The 24828-nt window shown below is 39.0% G+C and overlaps 1 protein-coding gene across 2 annotated transcripts; it reads left to right on the top strand.

Moving 5' to 3' along the window:
* Positions 1 to 8545: 8545 nt before the first annotated feature.
* CER1 (cerberus 1, DAN family BMP antagonist) lies at positions 8546 to 16879 on the top strand. 2 transcript variants are annotated; one of them, XM_082842859.1, is made up of 3 exons: positions 8546 to 8738; positions 13371 to 13764; positions 15606 to 16879. In XM_082842859.1, exons 1-3 carry the CDS (start codon positions 8728 to 8730, stop codon positions 15918 to 15920), a joined length of 720 nt encoding a protein of 239 aa, XP_082698985.1. In that variant the 5' UTR covers positions 8546 to 8727; the 3' UTR covers positions 15921 to 16879. The 2 variants fall into 2 exon arrangements, with proteins under 2 accessions (XP_082698985.1, XP_082698984.1); XM_082842858.1 differs by lacking the exon at positions 8546 to 8738 and having other exon boundaries at positions 13246 to 13764.
* Positions 16880 to 24828: the final 7949 nt, after the last annotated feature.

The raw sequence follows: 24828 nt of genomic DNA, 5'->3' as shown, positions 1-24828 counted from the left end.
CGTACCCCAGTCCGGGAAGATCTCACATGCCACGGAGCGGCTGGGCCCGTGAGCCATGGCCACTGAGCCTGCGCATCTGGAGCCTGTGCTCCGCAACGGGAGATGCCACAACAGTGAGAGGCCCACGTACCACAAAAAAACGAACAAACAAAAAAACTAAAAATAGAACTCCCATACGACCCAGCAATCCCACTACTAGGCATATACCCTGAGAAAACCATAATTCAATAAGAGACATGTACCACAATGTTCATTGCAGCACTATTTACAATAGCCAGGACATGGAAGCAACCTTAGTGTCCATCAATAGATGAATGGGTAAAGAAGATGTGGCACATATATACAATGGAATATTACTCAGCCATAAAAGGAAACGAAATTGAGTTATTTGTAGTGAGGTAAATGGACCTAGAGTCTGTCATACAGAGTGAAGCAAGTCAGAAAGATTAAAACAAATACCGTATGCTAACACATATATATGGAATCTAAAAAAAAAAGGTTCTGACGAACCTAACAGCAGGACAGGAATAAAGACGCAGATGCAGAGAATGGACTTGAGGACACGGGGAGGGGGAAGGGTAAGCTGGGACGAAGTGAGGGAGTGGCACTGATATATATACACTACCAAATGTAAAATAAATATCTAGTGGGAAGCAGCTGCATCACACAGGGGGATCAGCTCAGTGCTTTTTGACTACCTAGAGGGGTGGGAGAGGGAGGGTGGGAGAGGGAGGGTGGGAGGGAGACACAAGAGGGAGGGAATATCGGGATATATGTATACATATAGGTGATTCACTTTGTTATACAACAGAAAGTAACACACCATTGTAAAGCAGTTATACTCCAATAAAGATGTTTAAAAAACGGTAAGTTGTATGTTATAGGAAATATTTCTGAAAAAACGCTAGTAAAAATCTCCACGTAAAAATGTATTTTAGAGAGCTATAAGTGTGTTGATGTATTAGCTGTGTGTTTACGTAATTCATCCAAGATACTTTTTCCAGTCTTTGCCCCAAGTCTCTCTCAGGTTTTTTATTTGTTAATACAGTTGGTTAAGGGAAAGAAAATACTGATTCGACATATTTTAAAATTTAAGGTACTGCTTTATTGATCTTCCTCCTCTTTCCCGCTATTAATCATGGAACAACAGTTACTGATGGCGGAGTGTGTCTGTAATATCCAGAATGCCATGATTTTCTTAAAATTTATTTTATAAGTCTTCAGAAAGGATTGCGCAGGAAATGAATAGACTATCCCCATAACTTACACATATAACTGTTCATTTTGAACAGTTTTTATGGGTCTTATATTCTGCTAGGCAATACAGTTTAGTTTATCCTAAGACAGAAAGGAACAAAAATCAACCAACACTTCCATTAAAGGCCTTATGGTAATCTGCAATACTTTTTCCAAGCAATGAAGTATGAGTTCACCTTTCACTTCTATCCCCATCTGTATTATTGCTTCCTACAGGTAATCACTGCCAACTTATCCTACAGAAGAAAAATGGAAAACAATACACTGTCCTAAAACTAGTCAAAAAGGAAGCTGCAGTGGCTATGTTATCAGAAAATTTTAGAGCAAAGAGTATTTACCAAGGATAAATAAGGTTGGTTTATAATTTAAAGGAGCCAGTACATCAACAAAACATAATAATCCTAAATAGTCATGCAGCTAATAACAAAATTAAAAATAGAGGTGTAAGGAGACATAGACAAATCTCTAATTATAGTCGGTAATGTTAATACCCCTCTCGATGATTGATAGAACAAGTAGGCAGAAAATCGGTAAGGATAGAGAAGTATGGATACTGTTAACAAATTAACCTAGTAGATATTTATAGAACACTCTACCCACAGACAGCAGCATATACATTGTTTGCAAGTGCACATGGAACATTTACCAGGGCAGACCATATTCTGGGACATAAAATGGGTCTCGACATACAAAATATGTTCACTGGCCACAATGGAATTAAATTAGAATTCAGTAACAGAAATATCTCTGGAAAATCCGTAAGTGTCTGGAAGCTAAATTATAGACTTCTTTAATGCTGGATTAAAGAAGAAGTCAAAGGGGAGCTTAAAAATTATGGTGAACTGAATTAAAATGGAAACACATCAACGATTGTAGGATACCATGCAGTACTTACAGGGAATTTTATAGCACTAAATGCCTATATTAGAAAGGAAGAAAGGTATTACCCTCAGCTTCCACTTTAAGAAAATAGAAAAAGAAGAAAACATAAATAAGGAAATGAAAAATACCAGATCAGAAGCTAATGAAATAGCAAAACAGGAAATCAGTAGGGAAAATCAGTGAAACCGAAGCTGATTTTCTGAGAATATCAATGAAATTGGTAAATCTCTAACCAGACTGATCGGGAAAAGATGAGAAGAGGACACATATTGCTAATATCAGGAATGATAAGTGACATCAGGTGACAGCACTACATATTCTATAGCTACTAAAAGAAAAATAAGGGACTATCATAAACAACTTGTATCAATAGACAGCTTAAATGGTCAAATTCCTTGAAAGAGACAAACGACCAAAGCTCAATCAAGAAAAAATAGGTAACTTGAAAAAAGCCTAGAACTCTTACAAAAGTTGAATTTGTAGTTTCTCACAAAGAAATTTCCAGGCTCAGATAGCTTCACTATTGAATTCTGCAAATATTTAAGGAAGAAATAGTACCAAATCTTTATAAAACTCAGAAAATCACAGAGGAATGAATACTTTCTAACTCATTCTGAGGCCAGTATTACTCTGACAGCAAACCATACAAAAGTATTGTAAGAAAAGAAAACTTCAGACCAACATCCCTCATGAATATAGATGGAAAAATTCTAAAAAATTTTTACCAATTAAAATCAACAATACATACAAAAGGATAATACATCTTGACCAAGACACTTAAGAAAATGACAAGCTACAGACTAGGAGAAAATATTTACTATGCATATATCTGATAAAGGACTTGTATCCAGACCATATTTTTTAAAAACTCCAATATAGAGAATATAAGACTATATTATATTTCTCTAGTAACTAGGATGTTGAGCATCTTTTCATGTGCCTCTTGGCCATCTGTATGTCTTCCTTGGTGAAATGTCTATTTAGGTCTTCCGCCCATTTTTTAATTGGATTGTTTCGTTTGTTTTATATTGAGCTCCTTGAGCTGTGTGTATATTTTGGAGATTAATCCTTTGTCGTTTCATTTGCAAACATTTTCTCCCATTCTGAGGGTTGTCTTTTTGTCTTGTTTATGGTTTCATTTGCTGGGCATATGGCCGATTCACTTTGGTGTACAACAGAAACTAACACAGTATTGTGAAGCAATTATACTCCAATAAAGATCTATTTTTTAAAAAAGACTATATTATATTATTAAGAAATCAATAATAATTTTTTTAATGGGCAGAAGATTTGAACAGATACTTCACCAAAGAAGATATATGGATGGCAAATAAATACATGAAAATATGTTCTCCTACTGTTCAGTCATTAAGGAATTATAAACTAAAGCCACAATGAGGTAGATTTACACTCCTACTAGAATAGCTAAAATTAAAGAGGCCGACTGTACTAAGTGACGGTGAGGATGTGAAGGAACTGGAGCTCTCATACACTGCTGGTGGAAATATAAAATAGCCCCACCACTTTGGAAAACAATTTGGTGGTTTAAAAGTTAAATTGTATATGATCCAACCATTCCACTCCTACGTATTTATACAAGAGAAGAAAATACATATCTCCGTTCAAAGACTTGTACATAAATGTTCATAGCAACTTTATTTGTAACAGCCAAAACTGTCAACAGACAATTGTCTATTATCATGTGAATGGATAAATAAATTATAGCATATCCCTGCAATGAAATACCATTCAGGAATAAAAACAAATGAGACATTGCTACAACATGGACGATTGTTAAAATACTTATGCTGAGTGAAAGAAGCCTGACAAAAAAGAATATATAGTGTATATGTACTCCATTTATAGAAAATTCTGGAATGTGCAAACTATGTTGACAAAAAGCAAATCAGGTATTATCTGGGAATAAATGAGGAGGACAGGAAATGGCAGAGGAAAGGATTGCCAAGGGACAGAAGGAAAGTTTTAGGAGTGATGGATATGTTCACTATTTTGATTGTAGTGATAGTTTCACAGATATGCATGTGTATACATATATGCACATATATTTCTAAATCTAGCCAACTGTACACTTAAAGTACATTTAGGTTTTTATTTATCATTTATCCTTCAATAAAGCAGTATAAAGAAAGAGAAACAATGAAATAATCTCTACAACACAGTGGAAATTTTTCAAAAGAAAATGAAAGCTATATGCATGAGGATATCTTTATTTCAGGGCAATAAAAAATTGGAGCAAAGTTATATGATTTAAATGTCCAATGACAGAAGAATGCTTAATGGAATATTGCCTCCATTAAAATAATAATTCTATCCCATAATGTTAAAGTAGCGGAATTTAAAATAATATATGCACAAGTTTAATAGCTATATTGCAATAGGCAAACTGACCACAGAGAAAAGCATGAGGTAGGTTTAGATCTCAATCCCACCACTGACTAGCTATATATCCTAAACTTAGGTTTCTTATCTAGAAAGTGGGAGTAATAATAGCTTCCTAAAAAATTGTGAGAATTAAATGTGAAACTATGAAGAATATGCCTAGGACAGAGTAGGCATTCAACGAAAGGTACCTTTGTAAAAGTTGAAGAGCTATGAAGTGTGAGTGTGTGTGTGTGTGTGTGTGTGTGTGTGTGTAATGCACAGTACTTGGAAAAGGGTGACAACTTCAAGCAGTGTTGTCCTTACCAGTAAGCAGGGAAGGAGGAGCTGGGGAGTAAGACAGTTGGGGTTTTAAAGTTGCATTTTCCGGTAAGAACTTTCCCATGTATTAGGATATTTTGTTGAATATAGAAATGTTTCCATTTGTTGGAAAAATCCAGAATTTTCTTTCTTTTTAAAATCTCAATATGCCTTGCTTTCAGGCATGATCTATGATACACAAATCTCATTGTAAAGAGAGACAAGTTAGGGGATAGTTTTTCCCCTGACAGAAAGGGTTGTTTGTTTTGCTAAAGGATTGTTTGTTGCTAAGGACTTGGATGATAGTTGTTTTCTAAGAATGGCTCTGCAGTGAGGCCATATTTTCAAAATTCCCTTTTACATACAAAAGTAACACACTTGCTGCATATATTGAGTGTTCATCAGGCCTCCAAATGAATATGTAAATGGTGCTAGATGGAGAAAAATGTGGTTTGGGGTATACAGGAGTCAGGGAGGATTCAGACTAGAAGCTGAAGGACAGAGAAAGCCAGCTGAGACTGGCTCCCAGTAAATCACCTTCTTGCCTACAGATTTCCCACCCAGCAGAATCCTTAGGTCATTTTGGTGACTAGCTGCGAATAACAGGCTTCTAAGAGTTTCAGATTTGAATCAAGAGTCACATTTGAACTTTTGCACATGTGACTAAGGTGTGCCCAATTTTATAGCAAACTTGGACCCAGGGTCAGGTACACAATAGAAGGCAAGCCTTACTGGAAGTTTCTGCTTTGCTTTTGCATTTTATTGTCACGATTTTTCACGGTTTGTCTTATACCACCTTGTTACTTAATTCCCACACCTTGGAGGGAAAAATGTGTAATATTTTAATATTTATATTACAGATACTTAACATTATGTTTCTGCATAGGTGTTGCCAAGAGAGCAAAGCCAACCTTTATTTATAGAGGGTAGAAAATATAAATCTGTCTAAAATCTTTTGTGAAATAAAGGTCTTAATATTTCCAGAGTTGATTTTGGTGCCTACTCTTGGAGAGGCTTAGAGAAGTGTTGTGAATACAATGTACCATTGTTTTAGGTTTCCTATCCACGACTTGCTTTTTTCCCCAACTTCCCTCTCTTTTGGCAACTTCTCCTCGCATTCTGTCCTACATTTGGCCCCGAGACAGTTGAAAGCTTTGCAAGTTGATTTTCCATTCCCATCTGAATTTTAGCTTAGCCGTGGAACTGTTTTCCATGTGTTTTTAATCATTTGTCCATGTGTTATGAGCTTATAGGGACAATATGTTTCCCCCAATCTGCCTGCATTGTATAAGCAGAAACTGGCAAGGTGGCCAGTGGGGGAACAGTTTTCAGAAGTTGCCCCCTACATTCATTTCTGTTGGTGATACACCATCCCCATCTTCCAACTGGAGGGAAACAATTTACAAGCTGCATAAAGTTAACTAACACAGAGTCCACTGGCCTGAGTTGCCTTTTTTCAAAGTATAATTATCTTTCGGAAGAGATTTGCCTGGGAACTGTGGCTGGTATGACAAAGTTCAAAGACCTACTCTGAGACTGTGGCCAGGCTGGGAAATAAAGTTTTATTCTGAGTCTTCCGAGACTCAGTGGAAATTTGATTTTAAAATAGGGTCTAAACACAGAGAATTAAGGATAAGTTCTCCAGGACAAAGAGATACCTTTTAGAAAGTAAAGCACAACAAGGACCCATGTCAGAAATTGCTGTCCAAAATTTTTACTGGATTTGGTATGTTAAAGCAAACATTCATTAAAAAAAAAAAAAAGCAAACTTTCATTAACCTAAGTGTAGAGCAAGGAGCCAGGAACAGGAAAGAAACAAAAATACATTAAGCAAAATCCCTGTTCTCGAAGTCTGTGTCAGACTGCTGTCAATGCAGTCTCCAGCAAACACAGACCTTGCCTCCAAGGAGCCTTCTCCCCCGGTTGGGAAGACACACAGGCAGCCAAATTAAATCAATGCTGAGGAATTGCTAACTGGCAGAGTAAAGAAGGGACTTGGCTTCCGGAGCCCCAAATAAATCCTGGTGTTATGGGAGAGGTGACTCCCTGTAAATGCTCTGCTCCCCAGAAAGCTGGCTGGATGGCAGATCTGCTCTTGGAGGTTAAAATTGCAGGTTTCTCGTAGCTCTTTTGCCTACTCTGACCTCCCTTTCTTTCTCCATTTTATTTAGGACCAAATTCATGAGAAGTGAGTTTCATGTTGCAGAGAGTTCCAATAGCTACACGGAGGCATGGGTGATCCTGGGAAGAAAGATTTAAAGGTGGGCTGCAGCAAAAAGCTAGACTTCGGTGGGTTGATATGTCAGTGGATGTCAGAAAGTAGAGTTTGGGTTTGGACAATTCTTTCCAAAGTTTGCCTGGGAAGGCAGAAGACAATACTGAAGAAAAGAACCTGGAAACCTTTATGAAATCAAAGAGACATTTTTAAAACTTGAAAACAAGCACACACTATATAAATGCTAGTAAGAGGCAGCCAGTGGAGTGAAGGGAGTTTGATGATATGGGACGAGACTATTAATAAAGTAGGTTGGAAAGGGTGGATTTCAAGAGCAGAGTGGAAAGGAGGAATGAATTGTTGTGGTTTGATGATAAAGTCAAAGGAAACGCTTCCATCTGATGGCTTCTATCCTTCTCTGTGGAAGAAGGGGTGAGTTCATTTGCTGAAAACGTTGAAAGAGGCAGAGCAGTCAAAAGTTTGAGATTATCAGAGAAGATTTTTAAATAATCTACCTGGAAAATGAGTTGACTAGAGTCATACAAAAGACTGCTGGGCAGAATTGAGGGTTCAGTTAAGATGGGAGATCATTTATATGGAATCAATTTTCGCCATTTTGTAATTGTCTCTGCCAGAATTCCATAGCCCAGAAGTGGTCCAGGAAAGAGGGACAGCTGGGTGTTTCCAGGGTTAGAATTTTACTAGATCATGCAAGAGAAAGAAAAAGGGATGAGGAAGTTGGGAATATTGCAAAAATTTGAAGTGATGGGCCATGGATACAAACTGGATAGGGAAGGAAGTGAAGACCAGAGGATTTATATTCATTCATTCACAAATATTCTGAGCATCTATTACACAGAAGGAACTCTTTTAGGGCCTGAGATGGTGACCGAGAAAGGCAGAGCCCCTACTTTCATGGACTTTAAAATCTAAAGTGGAGACAAATGTTAAACAAATGTTCATAGAAGTAATTATTTAACTGCAATTGTGGTAGCACTATTATAAGGGCAAAGCAGAAAACAGATGCTGTGGAAACAACTGAGAGAACGGAAACAACAGAAGGTTGTCCTGAGAGAGCGGAATGTGAAATTTACCGGTCAGAGGTGGAGCAATTCCTGGGAATAACAGGGGTGCGAATGTAAAGGGGATGGAGAGGCCAGGCGGAGTGGAATCATCAGATTTCAGCCAGGGTACTGAATAAGACATCATGTAATACTGATGGCATGTTATTGGTCAGACCCATCCATGTGAATCCTGAAGTTACCCAGGGTAATAACAGGATCTGGGGTGAAAACAAAGGCAATGAGCCAGATGAGGAAAGCATGGCAGGTGGTATTTTTTCTGGCAAGGTTTAGGGACATGAAGTTAAGTACCTGAGATCATGAGGCTTAATAAACTGTCAGGCCGAGCCAGAGTTTTTCTGGCTTCAAATCTGGAGTTACTCCCACTTACATTACTCTTTCTGAGAGCAGCTTTCTGCAAAATGAGAAATGATCCAGGTAAATTTTAAGGATTAGGAAGAAGGAGCATGACAGATGTTTATCATCAGTGAAGGCATCCTGGACTAGCTATAAATAGAGGCTGTAGGCAGTGGGGGATGGATGGATGGTGGGGCACATAGTGAAGTCGCCTTGGCTGCCTTGGCCTCCTTCTCAGATTTGTAGGAGCCCTCTATGAGATCCTGGTAAGTAGCTTATTTGTCAAATTTAGGTATTGTCCATGACTTGTGCATAGTAATAGATACATCCCCAGTTGCAAAAAGTAAAATGCTTCTTTACGGTGTGGGAGTGTTTTGGACAGAGAGCAATAAGATCACTGAAACTGCTAACAGAATAATCTGACCTTAAAATGTAATGCTGAGATCAGTGCTGAAGAGTGGAAATGGGGAAATTTTATAATATGGTACACCGTTTGGTATTTGTCCTTTTCTATTGTCTACATATTTTTTCTCTTTGAGTGATGTATTAGTTTGTTACGGCTGCCATAACGAAGTACTACAGACTTGGTGGCTTAAACAATAGAAATTTATTTTTTCACAGTTCTAGAGGCTGGAAGTCCAAAGTCAAGGTGTTGGTAAGGTTGTTTCCTTCTGAGGGCTCTCTTCCGGGAATGTAGACAGCCGTCTTCCCCTTATGTCTTTACGTGGTCTTTCCTCTGTGTGTGTCTTTGTCTCAATCTCTTTTTCTTATGAGGACATCAGCCTTATTGGATGAAGCCCCACCCTAACGACCTCATTTAAATTTCATTACCTCTCTAAAGGCCCTATCTTCAAATACAGTTACATTCTGAGATACTGGGGGTTATGACTTCAACATGTAAATTAGGGGGAAGACACAATTCAGCCCATAAGCGGTAACAATTTTAAACGATTGAATATAAATAAGTTGACAACACTGATGGCCTCCACGGCAGGACAGGAAGCCTGGGAGTTCAGAGGAATATTTACTTTTTACCATACAATTTTTTGTATAATCTCAATTTTGTTGCTACACCTATTTATTACCTAATCAAAAAGAAAAGAAAAATTTGCATGACATCTATTGCACTACCTGGTGCAATACTTATTTGCAAATGTTTATTGAATAAAATTAGTAGAAACACAGTGTGACAGTCCACAGTGCCTTTGGGATTTGGATCTACCTGAAAGTCCCTGATTAGTGCTAGGAATATTGTCTGCCTAGGTTTTCCTTGTGTAACTCATTTTGAATAAACTATACTCTCCCTCTAGATTGCAAACTTCATTAGGCCTGGACAAGGACACCCTCACTATTTTATCCTCAGGACCTAGCACAGAGCTGGCACTCAGATATATGCTGTATGAATGAGTGTATCCATGAGTTCAATAAGTGAAGTAGCTTTGGGGAGGTAGGCCTTCCTAATGTTTTCTTTCCATAGAAAGTGGAAAGGAGGGGAGTGGAGAGGGAGAGAGAACTATGTTTTAAATAATTTACTAAACTAAATCATGATAAAAGGTTTAAGGGGAAACCACGTACCCTAATTTGCTGTCTTCCTTGTCCTTTGGAAAAGAAGAGAAAGATTTTGCCTTCTTTTGAGTTCTTTTTAAATAATCTAAACTCCCATGGTCCTGTGGTTATTCTCTATTTTGAAAAGAGAGAGAGTTTTGAGGCAATGGCATGTACCCTAGACAGATTTCTTCCACAAAGCCATCAGCCCAAATTCCCCTTTCTGTCTCTCAGTTTTAACTCTAATGCCTATCTCCTACCCCAACGCTGCCTCTCACCTTTTGTTGATTTAGGTCTGGGGTTTTTACAAAAGAATTGAGTTTCTCTGTTTCCCCTTAGAGAGCACTGGACTGCTTTTAGCTCCTTTCTGAGAGTCTGTAAGAGGGACAGGAAAACATAGCTGTTACTGTTCTCTCACAGGCACACTGGGAGCTCCACCCAGTCCTGAAGACATCCTAGTGCCTAGGAAGCCAGGTCAAGTTGAACTCAGAGTTCAGATCATGCGGAGCGTGAGTTATAAATCGGAAAGAATGAAAGATGAGATTGGACCCTCTGGCTCGCACGAAGGCTTGAGGTGGTCCCAGAAAGCAGATTTAGGCAGACTTGGGCTCATGAAAGCTCAGGCCTGCCTTCCGCTGTGGCATTTGGTACTAAGGACACCAGCAATTTGTGGTGCTCTCTCCACACAGCGGCTCCCTGCTGTGTCTGGAGACCCCCTCCACACCTATATCTCCATTTGGCTTCATCCAAATTGGGAGGTCACTGTATGCTTGTATGACTGAAGACCCACACCAAAATGTTTATGTTTTTAAGCGTAAACTATAATGTACCACATACACAGCTTCAGAACTGATGTAAGGACACAGTGGTGAAAGGAGAATGTCATCTGCTGTTAACTGTAAAAGGCAGGGGTTGAAGATAGACTCCTGTACCGTAGTACGCGTCACAGAAGGCTTTACTTTGCTAGATTTACCCTTCAAGATATTTGTACATTTTCTCAACAGGAGTGACAGAACAGCAAAAGGAAATGCTCCATGAGTAATTTTTAAATGACATTTATAAACACCAAAATTAGTATCAGAAGAAGAGGGGTTTAGGACTAAGGAAAGGATAAATAGGCATAACTGACATCCCTACAGCTAATTGAATAAAGTTATAAAATGTGTGATACCACTAGACTACTTGAGGGCAGGAAGTAAGTTTTCATCATTTTCTATCATATTCTAGTATCTAATGTGATGCTTGGCCCACAAAGTGAGACGTCTACAAATTTTAATTCAAAAGAAATTATTTGAATTGTACCCTATGTTCAGAGACAAGCAACCTGAGACCCCGAGTAGAATTTCTGGAATAGTCTTCAGTCTGGGGAAAAACTGTGACTGATGGCAATGGAACTTCAGGCACGAAAACGTAAAGTCTAAAAGGAATCAGGGAACATATAGTTAGCTCCCACACCATATTTATAATTAAGTGGTCAGCTAATATAAATTATGTCATTTATATTTAGAGTGGCTAACTCTGGAAGGCCTATTGCATTGGATGGCTGAGGGAAATTAAGAAATTCAAACAGCAGGCAACTTTTAAAAAGCACTTTAAAAGAAATGGCAAATACTAATGTTCATTTAGTATGAATCAACTGTACCTTAAGTAATACTAGCACAGGTTCTATGGGTACTTGGTACAAGTAAAGTATATCTCTTCTGATAGATTTCTGGAAAAATGATGGTTCATTTAAAAATAATTCATTATTGTAGGTAAAAGGACTTGACGCTTTGTCTCACAGAAATCATGCCTGACTATTAAGGAGAACACTAGTGTCTGAAAAAAATATTCAAATGGATCACTTCTTGGAAAGAAAGATTAATCGGTACTGAAAAAAAGAGAGGGGCATGTTCCAGGCTTACTTACGTGTGTGACTGAAAGCAAACGATATGGTGATTAAATTAAAAGGGGAGAAATACAAGCAAGTACTGAGTCAATTCCCAATGGAAATACTGTTCAGTTAGTGTAGAGGGTAGCTTGAACTCAACTCTGGGGTTCCATTTTTGTGGATGTGTTCCTTTCTCATACCCTCATCTGATTTATAACATTTTTGAATGATAGTCATCTAACAAATTTTCCTTTGATCCCTGAAGAGTCATGTTTGCCTTCATCTTTATTTAACCCGGTCATCAATTACTGCAGAATAAAGATGATGTGGATTCTGTAAGGTAAAGAATGGACCAGCCAGCTTCATGCCCAGAGCTATCAAACCTGGTTCTTAGAATCCACGTTCTCAAGTCTGGCTCTTTGTTTAGAGAAATTAAAAAAAAAAAAAAAGTCAATAGGGTGGCTTGAGGGAAAGACACTTCCCCATCCTCAGTGAGGGCTAATGAGCTGTCAGTCTATTACTTAGGATCCTGTTGAGAAATTTGTGAACAATTGAAAAAGCTTATCTGATGATTGACCAGTTGTGAAATTTAGCACCAAGTATTTGATTCTTAAGGTGAGGGGATTACTTGGGAATTGTGAGTTTCCATGTGTGGAAAAGGAGAATATACTCCCTTTACTGTTACCATGCAAAAATCAACAACCCTAACCACATCTCAGTAACAGGGAGTGTCCTCTGCTCAACGAACTTAACACCCCTCTATTTCTTCCTTTCTTACAACTTTTGTATACTTCTTTGGCTGCTTCTCTGTGTGTGTGTGCGTGTGCGTGTTCGTGTGCATGTGCGTGTGCGTGTGTGTGTGTGTGTGTGTGTGTGTGTGTGTGTGTGTGTGTAGAGCCTAGCAGCCTGATCTTTGGCTAAATGTATGTGTTAATTTTTATCTGATATACTTCTCTCCTTAAAACATGTCTGTTCTATCCCAGCACAAAGCAGATGCACCACAAATATTACCTTACTCTGGTCCTTCTAACAACAGTGATGGGAAATCCGGGCAAAGAATGTGTTGTTTTCACAAATACTGCTCTTTAAATCTCAGACGATAAAGTGTCAGCTAATTACCCCCTGGGTCCCCGGCTTTCACTGAGGCCTTCTAAAATACACAAAACCAAAATGAAGGCAGGACACCATTAGCACTACATAATTCAAGCAAACAAGGAATGTGTTTACTCTGCCTGGCTACTGACCACCTGCCTTCCCATCCCACAAGGCAGGTATCTATATATAGCATCTCCCTGTTCACAGTCCTGCAGAGAGTGAACCTCTTTTGGGGCCTCACCATCTGTGAATCTGCAAGAAGCTTCGGCCCCGACAGCATGCATCTTCTCTTCCTTCAGCTGTTGCTGCTCCTGCCTCTAGGGAAAGCTGCAAGGCACGGGGATGGCCGCCAGAGTCAGAATTCTGTTTCTCTCTTGCTCCTAGAAAGGCATCGCAGAGAGCTCTCCTTGGGAGGAGAGGAAGCTGAGGAGAAGCCAGATCTGTTTGTGGCAGTGCCACACCTAATAGATGCCAGCACTGCAGGGGAAGGCCAGAGGCAGAGAGAAAAGATGCTGTCCAGGTTTGGGAGATTCTGGAAGAAGCCTGAGAGAGAGCTGCACCCACCCCAGGGCTCAGTCAGTGAGCAATTCTTCCCTGCGACCCAGGGTCTCACTCAGCCAAAGGATGGAATGCCAATGGAGAAATCTCCTCTTCGGGAAGAAGCCAAGAAATTCTGGCACCATTTCATGTTCAGAATGAGTCCAGCTTCTCAGGGGATCATCCTGCCCATCAAAAGCCATGAAGTGCATCGGGAGACCTGTAGGACGGTGCCCTTCAGCCAGGTATTTGTTCTGGGTGGGGAAGGGGATCCAGGTTTTCAGGAGGGGGTGGACAGCTGGGACAGGTGGAAAGTAGGGGACGAATGTGCCAGGAGCCCGAGTCTCACCTCATTCCCAGATTTGGTCCTTGGGCCTTCATCAGTGGATTTGGCAAAGTATGACCATACTCCCTAAATTTCCTTCCAACCTTGGAAATGCTGCAAGAATGGTATGATGGTACTTCATATTGATGGCATCGAGCTTTGTTTTATGGGGATGTATTTATTTATTTCTACATCGGGGTGGTCTTATCTGGAGAGGTAATTGACTGTACCCCCAGTTAGGAAGTTGGGAATTTAGAGCAATCACTAGAACTTCTCTCTAGCTACATCTCTACACTCTATTAGGACATGGATGAACCGGTGGATTCCATCTGTAGATAAGATGGGATACATCGGACTCCTCCCCAGACATGCATGTATGGTGGTCTTAACCCCTGTATTTCACACCTAACTACTTCATAGGTCTATAAAATATGTTGAGGTTGTCCGGCAGAAGTTGCCATGTTAGTTCTAGCATTACTATCACAAAAATGATTTAACGTATTTTCTCATAAGCTTTCAAAAAGTAATCTTGATGTGAAATCACATTTCCTCCTCTTAGAAACACCTGTTTCCCAGTTCATGTTGTGTTGGCTGATTTGCAGTTATTATGATTGATTCCACACTATTAAGACAAAGGAGCATTCTACTATCTACTGCCTCCAGTCAGTCCTGGCAAAGCCCACACTCCAAATGTTAAATTAAAATTGAGAAATTGCATCAGGTCCTTAAACACAAAGATACTGAACCAAAAGCAATGCAGGATAGAGTAAAATTTTACAGTCCAGTAAAGCTACACAATTAAGCAGGCAGTATTATAAGGTAATTGACTGTGCAAGGCAGTTAAGTACTCTGAAAAGGCAAGGATATGTAGCAACGACAAGTCAATGATCAAATAATAATGACTGCTTTGTTGGCCCATGTATAATTTAAAAATTGCTCCTAAGAATTGGGCAATCAAATTTCCTTTGAACTCTTATTTTGAATTCTATCACTAATTAAATTAAAAATACGGTGTTTGGCTCATATATTTTGAAGGGCACGTAAAGCTAGGTGTATGGGGTTATGGGAGACGCAAAGATGATGTCATGCATGATGATTTAGAGGCACAGGTGCTGCAACTTTGCTCCATGCAACTTAATAGATTTGAATGTACTATACGCGCTGTAAAATAGGACAGAACTAAACTCTGGATGTTCTGATCTATTCTATGAGCAATTGAACAAACATGTATTGAGAATTTATTTTGTACAATGCACTGTGAAGAGTAGAAGGGTAAGGCACATTACTTATAAGAAGCTAACCATTAGAATTTTCAGACAGGTAACACCCAATTAGACAAAATGTCTTAGAGTTTGGCATTTAAGTGTAGAGTAAAATATTTTCATATTACCTTAGTTATTTTCTACAGGCTAATTTATTAATGTATCCAATAAAAAATTTAGTTAAGGTAGCTCCACGCTCTTAAGATGCCATCACTTGATTATTGCAAACTGTATCCAACATTGGAAAGATTTTTAAATCTTTTTATTTATTTTTTGGCCCCTGCACTGCACGTGGGATCTTAGTTCCCTGACCAGGGATCGAACCTGTGCCGCCTGTCGTGGGAGTGCAAAGTCTTAACCACTGGACTGCCAGGGAAGTCCCTGGAAAGACTTTTAAATTTTAGTCTAAGTTATCCTCGCTTACAGTCTATAGCTTCGGCATCATGTATGGTAAAGAAATGACTCAAGGTAATTTAATAGAGATGTGTTTGTCTTTTAGACTATCACCCATGAAGACTGTGAGAAAGTGGTTGTACAGAACAACCTTTGCTTTGGAAAATGCGGGTCTGTTCGTTTTCCTGAAGCTGCGCAGCACCCCTACACCTTCTGCTCCCACTGCCTGCCTGACAAGTTCACCACGATGCACTTGCAGCTCAACTGCACTGGCCTTGCCCCCGTGGTCAAGCTGGTGATGCTGGTGGAGGAGTGTCAGTGCAAGGTGAAGACAGAGCAACAGCATGGCCACCCCGAACAGGCTGGCTTTCAGGCAGAATTTCACGTCCAGGATCCCTTTATCCCAGGACTTTCAACATAAAAAAAAGCCATCCCACTATTATCAGCAAAGTTGCTGATTATTCAGTCTGAAATGTTAAGTGGGTATGTAATATTTTAAGAGAAATGTGGTTTACAAAGTAAGAACGATTTAGAGGTCATGGCGTTCATCTAGTTATCGGTGCACATTTGGGATCTGGTCTTGACTCTGCCGCTAACTGGCTGTAGATGTTAACAAGTTGCAAAGGCTTTCACCCCCTTAAATTTTTCATCTGTAAAGGAGGGACTTGAACTAGATGATAGCTAAGGTCCTTTCCGCTACTAGTGTTACCTGATCTATTGTCTACAAGTTTTGGTAAAAGCCTTCCATCTGGAGAAAGAAAAGAAACTAGACCATAAAAATGGGTTTCTTTAATAGCTTATCAAAGCATTAGCAGAAAACTATATGTATATATTTATACATATATGTATATGCATGTATATATACATATCTGTATGGTATTTGTAGAAAGGATTCCTCATGCTTATAGCTGCCTTTGCCCTCAGGCCGTGTTTTATTTGACTTCTATCAGATGATTGAGTAGTTCCATAGATAGAAGGAGTAACTTGTTTGGTTGCCTCCTTATTTTTGATACTCCCCATGTAAAATTCTTGATGTCAGATCTCCAGCTTTGAAGAAGGAACATTGACGTTACTTGTAGTGGTTTACATAGGGATAAGGAACAATCAATCAGTAGCCAAACTAGTACTTAAAATATGGGGAAGGAAAAATATATGACCAGTACCAGGTTTAAAGGTTAATCCAGAAATGCTAATGCAAGTGACCAAGGAATTCCAGTAGATGTCAGATTAAATAAACTGCAAATGACTTAAAATTTAAAAAACAATTTACAGGTGAAACCCTTATCCACATGCATTTTGGATTAGGTAGTTTAGTAAGGGTTCTGTGTTTGGATGACTGTGTTTTTGCTACTGTATAAAAACTCCGTATTACAAATTTTACTTGCCAATGTCACAGTTGCAAATTCTGAAAATATTCCAAATATTCTAACGTATTAAATTTTAGTGTATGAAGCATTCTGGGAAATGTTGTGGCATTCAATTGTCTTATATTTTGTCCTTATTTGTTTTGCCTGTCCCATAATTTAAAGATACTATTGGGAAATTACCGAGTAAGAGCATTTCTGAAATGGCTTCATAGGCTAATGACACTGGTCCAAGTGTTTCTTTTAACACTGCAAACAGCTTTCTGTTAAGGTCCTTCAATCACTGTCTTTTAGTCATTACATTTCTCCTGTCTGTATTTATTTGTATGAAAAATGTGCAGAACTGGCTTTCCTTACCCATATTTCTTTTTCTAAAATCATTCTCTAAAAATTCATCTTAAAAATAATTTTATTTGAATCCCTTTACTCTCAGAATATACAAAAAAGTATTTCTCAGAATAATAATTGTTTTTTAAAAGAAATTAATGCCTATTTAAATTCTATTCCTCTTTAATCACACCGTTTAACCGTGTGTTCTGAAGTAACGAATGCATTTATATTTAGTGTATATTCTATGACACATCAAAGCAACAGGATACGTGCTACACAGATACACATGTGGCATTTACATCAGAATATATCATACCCTTCGGTGGTCAAAGACAACCTAATTGGCCAAGGTATGGTCATGAGGATAAAACTGTTAAGCATTAATGATATCCCAGCTGGTCAATATATTTTGGTGCCAAAAGCTCTTGAGCAGCTGTCTAGCTTGCAATTGCCTAACCTTGATTATGTAAACCCTTCTCTGCCAATTGGACTATCCTTCTCCTCCTTACACACTTGCAAATCCCTTTTATCTATCCTTGCAAATAGACTCTCCAGCCCAAGCCCCAAACAATCATCAGTTTTATTCAAACTCTGCTCTGCCCTTCCCTCATGTGTGAATTCAAGATGAGGTAGATGATGGTTGTTATCAGAGGTCACATTCAAAGAGTAGCAGCATGAACCTCACAAAATTGTCCATATTCAATGATTTTTATTAAAAAAAAAGGCGATTTCTAACTGTTCAACATAATACATGGCAGCATAAGAAACTGAGAGGAAACACACAAATATTGAACAATCTATTAAGTGCCAGATACTATGCTGTGTCTTTTATATATAATATAATTTATGTCATACATAAATACATAAATTATACAATGCTCACAAGAAGCAAATGAGGTAATGGGACTTCCCTGGTGGGGCAGTAGATAAGACTCCACGCTCCCAATGCAGGGGGTTGGGTTCAATCCCTGGTCAGGGAACTAGATCCCACATGCATGCTGCAACTAAGACTTCTTATGCCACAACTAAGGAGCTGGCAAGCCACAACTAAGGAGCCCTGGAGCCGCAACTAAGGAGCCTGCCTGCTGCAACTAAGGAGCCCATGTACTGCAACTAAGGAGCCGGCGAGCCACAACTAAGGAGGCCGCGAGCCTCAACTAAGACCCAGTGCAAAAAAAAAAAAAGAATCAAATGAGGTAAGTAAATACCCTATTTTATAGGAGAGGAAAACAAGCCTTAAAATTTTAAGCAACTTGCCTAAGATTATGTGAGGCATATTTTCTATTTGTATTAAAATATTTACCTATTTGTTGTTCGTCAATTTAGATTTAACTCTTCTAGGTCTCTTGCCTATTGGCCTCAAAGCTAATTTTTTTTTTTACCTCTGGTCTAGCCCTCATATTTGATGGGGCAGTGATGTTATCTCTTGAAAGAGAAATCATCCCTAGGTCAGGTTCTCAGCCGAGCATTGCCCTTATCAGCAAGCCCCCTTATCAAGCTTGGTCTCATTTTCCTCCTGTATAAAATAAGGCTGGTAATAATTACGTCAGAGTTACTGTAATGATCAAGTATAGGTAACAGCACATCAGAGAGCTATAGATCCTGTAAAGCTAGGATAAATTCACTCTTCTCTATTCAGACCTTTAAAAAAAATTGTTTTGAGAAATTTAAAAGATAGAGAAAAGTACAAAAAGCAATATAACAGACACTCAAATTCTCACCACCAGAATAGTTAATGTTTATCATCTCGTGCTTCTTGTCTATTTTCTTAAAGAAATAAACCATTTCTCATGTAAGTAAAGTCTCCTTTAACTACAGTGCTGAGTTCTATCCTCCAAGACTCTGACCGCTCAATACTTACCCCAACCCCCAAAATTCTTGTTTACCCTTCCAATACCTTTTATATTTTTGAAAAGGTACATAAACATCCATAGATAATACATAGTATTATTTTTGTGAATGTGTTCCTTTATTTGGCAGATATTTATTTGTCCACCAGCTTTGTGCAAGATATAGCTGTAGGTGTATAGTTGTGTCTATAGCGAGGAAACAAGTCACACAAGGTCCCTGGTCCTCTAGAGTTCACATTCTAGTGGGAGGAGACAAGCAATTTGAAAATCAATCAATTCATCAATCAGCTGAAAAGGAAAAATATCAGATGGTTGTAAGTGATATGCAAAGAATGAAAATAGAGGAGTGTGCTAGAAATTAGTTACCTTAGACTGAATAGTTTCTGAAAGGGTGACAATAAAGCTGAGTTTTTAATTACAAGCATGATATTCTATATAAATTGCTCTATGGTTACTCTTCTCTCCATATAGGATTCTGGTTTGTTTTTACAAAAGTTTTTAGAGCTGTTTTTTCCCATATATTTTATCTCTATTCTAGGAAGTTGGCATTAAGTATTCCCTACAGAGGGTGGTTAACTTAGCTTTGATAATTTATCAAAGCTATTGGTGTACATAGTCTCCTTAACCTGTCAATTTAATTCCTAATTAAGAATGTTATGTGTTCTCTGAACTTTTACTGATCATTTATTCTATACATGACACTATTCTGAGGACCCTCGGTTAACCAAAGATAGATAAAACACATTTCCCCCTACCTTGTAGCTTATAATATAGTAGCAGAGAAAATATATGCAAATTATAAAGCAATAATAGTGAGTAAGTCCTGTATATTATACACCTTTGTTATTCTTCCATTTCTAATATGTTTTATATTTTATATATTACATTATTGTAATGTGTTATTAGATATATCAGATATATTTCTGTATATATTATAATATCATGTATTTATATATTCTGAGATTGATATATTTGCATGTATACATGAACATACACCTATGCCTACAATGTATAACTTTAATGTTTTGTAAGGAATAGATGTTTATTACCTGTAAAGCTAAATAAATGAATTTTGGGAGATGCTCTTGAAAGGATCGGTAGGGTACATAGCGTGGGGCTCTTTGAAAGGCAGCCACCAGGTCGTAAGCATGTATTTGGTAGGCCACGGGGAGTTTTTGAAGGTTTTTGAGCAGATTAGATGGTAAGGATTTACAACAGTAGCTTCAGAGGGGCTCATGACCCACCTGAAGTGTGCACAAATATTGTGGATATGGACATACTTCAGGGGAGATCTCCAGAACTTTCCTCTGCTTCTACAAAATTTCCATGAGCCAAAACTTTTAACAGTGGGGCTGGTCAATTGGAATGGAGAGAAAGCATGGAGGCCAGAAGAGCTGGAAGAAAGCTTGGAAATCATGTGCACAAACCTCTTCTGCCTGAATCTCAAGAAAGTCACATTTCCATGTCAGGAACAGCGGACAAGTTTTAAGTGTAAGTCAGTGGGTCCTCTTCACCTTGTTTAATCTACTGTTCACATTCAGGAGTTGGCAATGGTGAAGTGGGTGAGTAATAATATCTTGAGCAAAGGAATGGACTTTCCTGAAATACTGGTTTTCCAAAGCCAGGCCCCACTTATCCACCCACACATCCGGGAGAGAGCTCAGATTTTCATTTTATTGCCTTCCTCTCTCCTATTTTGTTTTGTTCCTCCTCCTTTCATCCAAAAGAAACAATCACCAGTGACCCATCTCTGGGTGGGGACTTGGGTTAATGTTTCTCAAGGAAATGATCACAACTTCCTCTTGTCTACCAGCTAAGGGAAACACACCTATTTATGTTCAATTTACAAAGAACAAGAGTTTCCAGTACATGCTCCTTTATAAGTCACAATTCCATTACTAAAGGAAACCTGCATCCTGCCCAAACCTCAGGCAAGAAATAGATAAATATTTAAGTGGATACACAGATTTTACATCTTACAGCAGTTCAAGTAAGACACTAAAAGGATGCCTCCATCAGGGGCCCTGGGATCCATGGGATTTAGTAATCTTTGACCATTAAAAAAATAATATCCTGGAGCTTTTCAGGACCATGAGAACACAGTATGAACCCATCATGGAAGGGGCTCCCCCATGTGCAGAGATTGAAAAAAGAGGCTTTATGTCCCTCACTCTCCTGTTCGTCTGCAAAGGAGATCATGAGTCCTGGCATAGCTCTAAGGAAAATGGCAAAGCAGGTGGAATTTTCTTTGGTGTCTACTTTTCCTTCTTTCTGCCTCACCCTTGAGCTCCCTTCCCTCTCTCACCTTGAGTTTAGGATATTCAAATTATCTACAATTGCCCAGGGCTCCTAATTCATGTCCATTCATCTATGTAGCTCATCAGCGTATTCATCCAGTTAACATCTATTTAGAATGGATTAAGCGTCAGGCACTGGGCTGACCCACTGGGGTACCAAGATGGCTCTGACAGCTTCCCGTCCTTAAGGAGACAGAATTTACTGACTGGAGAGTTTGGGTTTCATTGTACAGGTAACTAGTTCTTAACCTTGGCTGTGTATTAGAATTATCCATGAGCATTTTAAATACAGAAATTCTGTTCTAATAGTTGGAGGTAGGGGCTGGGTACAGCAGGTAATAGTCGATATATTTTTGAAAGCTCCACTGGTGATTTTGCCACCAGGGCAGATAATGAGTAGGTGGGAGCCGCTGCAGAATTCTGGTCACAGGAATTCTGAACACTTGCTCAGACTTCTAGAACAAGAACATCATGCTGTTCTCCCAGACCTTCTTGATCCTCCTGTTGTTCTCCACCAAAACTCTCTTTTAAGTTCTTTAAATTTCATTTTCATGCAATTTATGAGTAGCATTGCTCTCACCCGGTTAACTAAATTGCACTTTGTTGCCCACAAGAAATAGAGGTGTTTAATTGAGTTGATTTTTCTCCCCCAAATCATTTCCTCTTTTTCTCATATACCTATTGCGTGTATGCTTCCATTAGCATTTAGCACTGTAATTCAATAACTCTCATATTTTAGTGTGTCTAAAACTTACTTTGGGTGCTCACAAGCAATGCGTTTTTCGTTTCACACCCAGGGCATCCGATTCACTGGGTCTGAGATATGTTTGGGAGCCTGCATTTTTTCCACTTTTTCATTATGTAGGTTTTCAAACATACCAAAAAGTTGGAAAAAAATAGATCCAAGAATACCTCCATAGCCTCCACCTTAATTCAACAATTGTTGTTTGCCATATTTGCTTTATCTCTCTGTTTGTATGAATGTGTGTATATGTGTGCTCACTACATATTTTTATATTGTTGAACCATTCAAAAGTAAATCACAGATATCATGACATTTCACCCTTAATACTCCAGTATGCCTCTCCCAAGCATGAGGATGTTTTCCTATGTAATAAAGATAATGATATCATTATCACTCCTAAGGAAATTAGCAATATTTCCAACATGTTGCCAAGTTATTTGCATTTTAACTGATGTCTCCTGGATCTAGCTCACTCTCTCAAGTATAGAGGTGGATATTTCTGACTTTATGGTGGGCTAGTGGAGGAGATCCCAGGGGAGCAACCAGGACTTATGAGTACAACCCAAGTAAGTACAACCCAAGTAAGTCTTGAGTTAGCTCTGAGTAGATTTCACAAATCAGGACAGCCCAATGTCCCAGCTGGCCAGAAGACCCATTCCACTTGACACAAAGCCTAAGAGAAGCCATGTCCCAGCTGGCCAGAAGACCCATTCCACTTTACACAAAGCCTAAGAGAAGCCAGACAGGTCATACAACTCCTAGGGTGCACTCCCACACCCTGGCTTGAACTATAAGAAAGGTGAAATGTTGTTTCCTGCCTTGGGAAACTTCAAAGAAAATCCTCCTGCCCTTATGTTTAAAATAGAAAGTTGGGTGGTGAGCGTACAAAAAGGTTTCTACAATCATTAACTACAATCCCAGTTTAAGGGATAAGATTGGTTCCGTGGAAATGAGGTTGAATGATTCTCTGCTGTGATTAAAGAGTTAAAATTGTGGTCCAGCGTCAGGCTTCAGGGGAGCTGTAAAGGACAGGGATGGTGGGAGTGGTAGCGTGATACTTTTGCATGCTTGCTAATATCGTCTCCATAAAACAGCATCAACTGCTGCTGCTGCACACAGTGTAAGTTTAACATGCTCCTTTAATATTTACAGCATGCCCGTAGAAGATTTCAGTGATTTCTGTGGCAAGTAATGAATGACAGCACAACCATGATCAGACATCTTCAGGAAAAAGTCTCTCAGAATGCTGGTATTCACAAATCCAGACCCGAGGACGATTCCTGGGTTCAGGATTTTCTAAACCTAAGGTTGGCACCATTTCATTATTGCCTACATGGTTCTGTAGGGTCATATCTCCAGGTTCTCCCCAAACAGCAAAAGTGGACTAGGAAAAGGTGATGGGAACAAGGGAGTCACTTGCTAGAACAGGTATCAGCTTGGGACAGACTTTTTATTTTTGTAATGCAGTTACAGTGAAAGTTACTCCTTGACTAAGAGAGCAAAGAACAAAGATATCAACAGAAGTGTGTGTGTGTGTGTGTGTGTGTGTGTGTGTGTGTGTGTGTGTGTGCCGTGCATGTCTATCAGTTTGGCAGGTATGGCTATCCAAAGCAGCACAGGTATTTAATAAACCCAAGATGTGGTCAGCACATTCTAATAGTACATCAGTCTTTCACCATCGCTTGCACTGAATTCCTCAATTATGCATTTGCTTGCCCCATGCTCTTCTCCACTGTGACACTCTGAGCCTGCATTACCTATGGAATTTTCCCAGGCATCTCTGTTTGGTGGTGCACCCATGTCAATTACACTTTTTTTTTTTTTTTTAACCACCTAAGGCTACAGCTTTCTGCTGTGGCACTGCAGGGTGCCAAAGGTGAAATGCCTCGTGGCCTCAATTTTTTTCCTCTATATTAGATGTAGATTCCATGAATCCACACCAGGTCTGTTGAGTTAGTATATGTAGAAAACAACCAAAGTAAATCCTCTAAAGTGTTTTACAGCCATAAGTACTATTATGCAGAACAGCAGAAAGTACTAATTTTATTATCTCTGGCATCTGGGTTTTCTTTGAAGGACTCAGAAATTGTTTTATCCCCCTAGTCAACATTATCTCCACATGAGCCACGTGGGCTGTCCCTTTTAGTCTCTTCATCCCCTTTCCTAGTGCTGAATATTCCCCTATTTTCTTCCCCTTTCAGAGAGCCCAGCACCTCCTGTTCTTGTGTCTGCACAAAGATGGAAGCCATTGAATTTGAACTCTTAGCCTCCCTCCTCTCCCCTTCAAGATTTCCCACTTGATCACCCTCTGGCTCTTCTTTGCTCTGACTTTGAGAATTAAGCAGCTGTTTCTTCTCTACCAAAGAAAACCCTCCTATTTGGACTCTTGATTCTACTGGTGCTCCTGCCTTTCACTTTGTTTAAGCTCCCAATTCTAACTTGTCTTCCTCTTCTCTGTTTTTATGGTCTTGTCTTGTCGGTTTTCTCCGTCTCTTTCTGCTGTTTTCTTTATAATAACATCTCTCGATGAAAATCTCACTCAATCTTTCTCTGTCATGCAAAGAGGTCGGCATCATCAAAATTGCCCTATTTTTAATACGTTGTTTGCATCGAATCAGGGCAGAACTTGCCATCATCTTTCTAGACCCATTTTATTTCTGTCTTGGAATTCTGTTAATCCCATTTACTTAGAATAAGCTGTTTTCTGAAAATACCACTCACAAAAATAGTTTTTAAAAACATT

The sequence above is a fragment of the Leucopleurus acutus genome (genome assembly GCF_964270905.1).
Source record: "Leucopleurus acutus genome assembly, chromosome: 7".
Lineage (NCBI taxonomy): Eukaryota > Metazoa > Chordata > Mammalia > Artiodactyla > Delphinidae > Leucopleurus > Leucopleurus acutus.
Note: the sequence above shows the minus strand (reverse complement) of the source record. Positions and strands in the feature narration are given on the sequence as shown.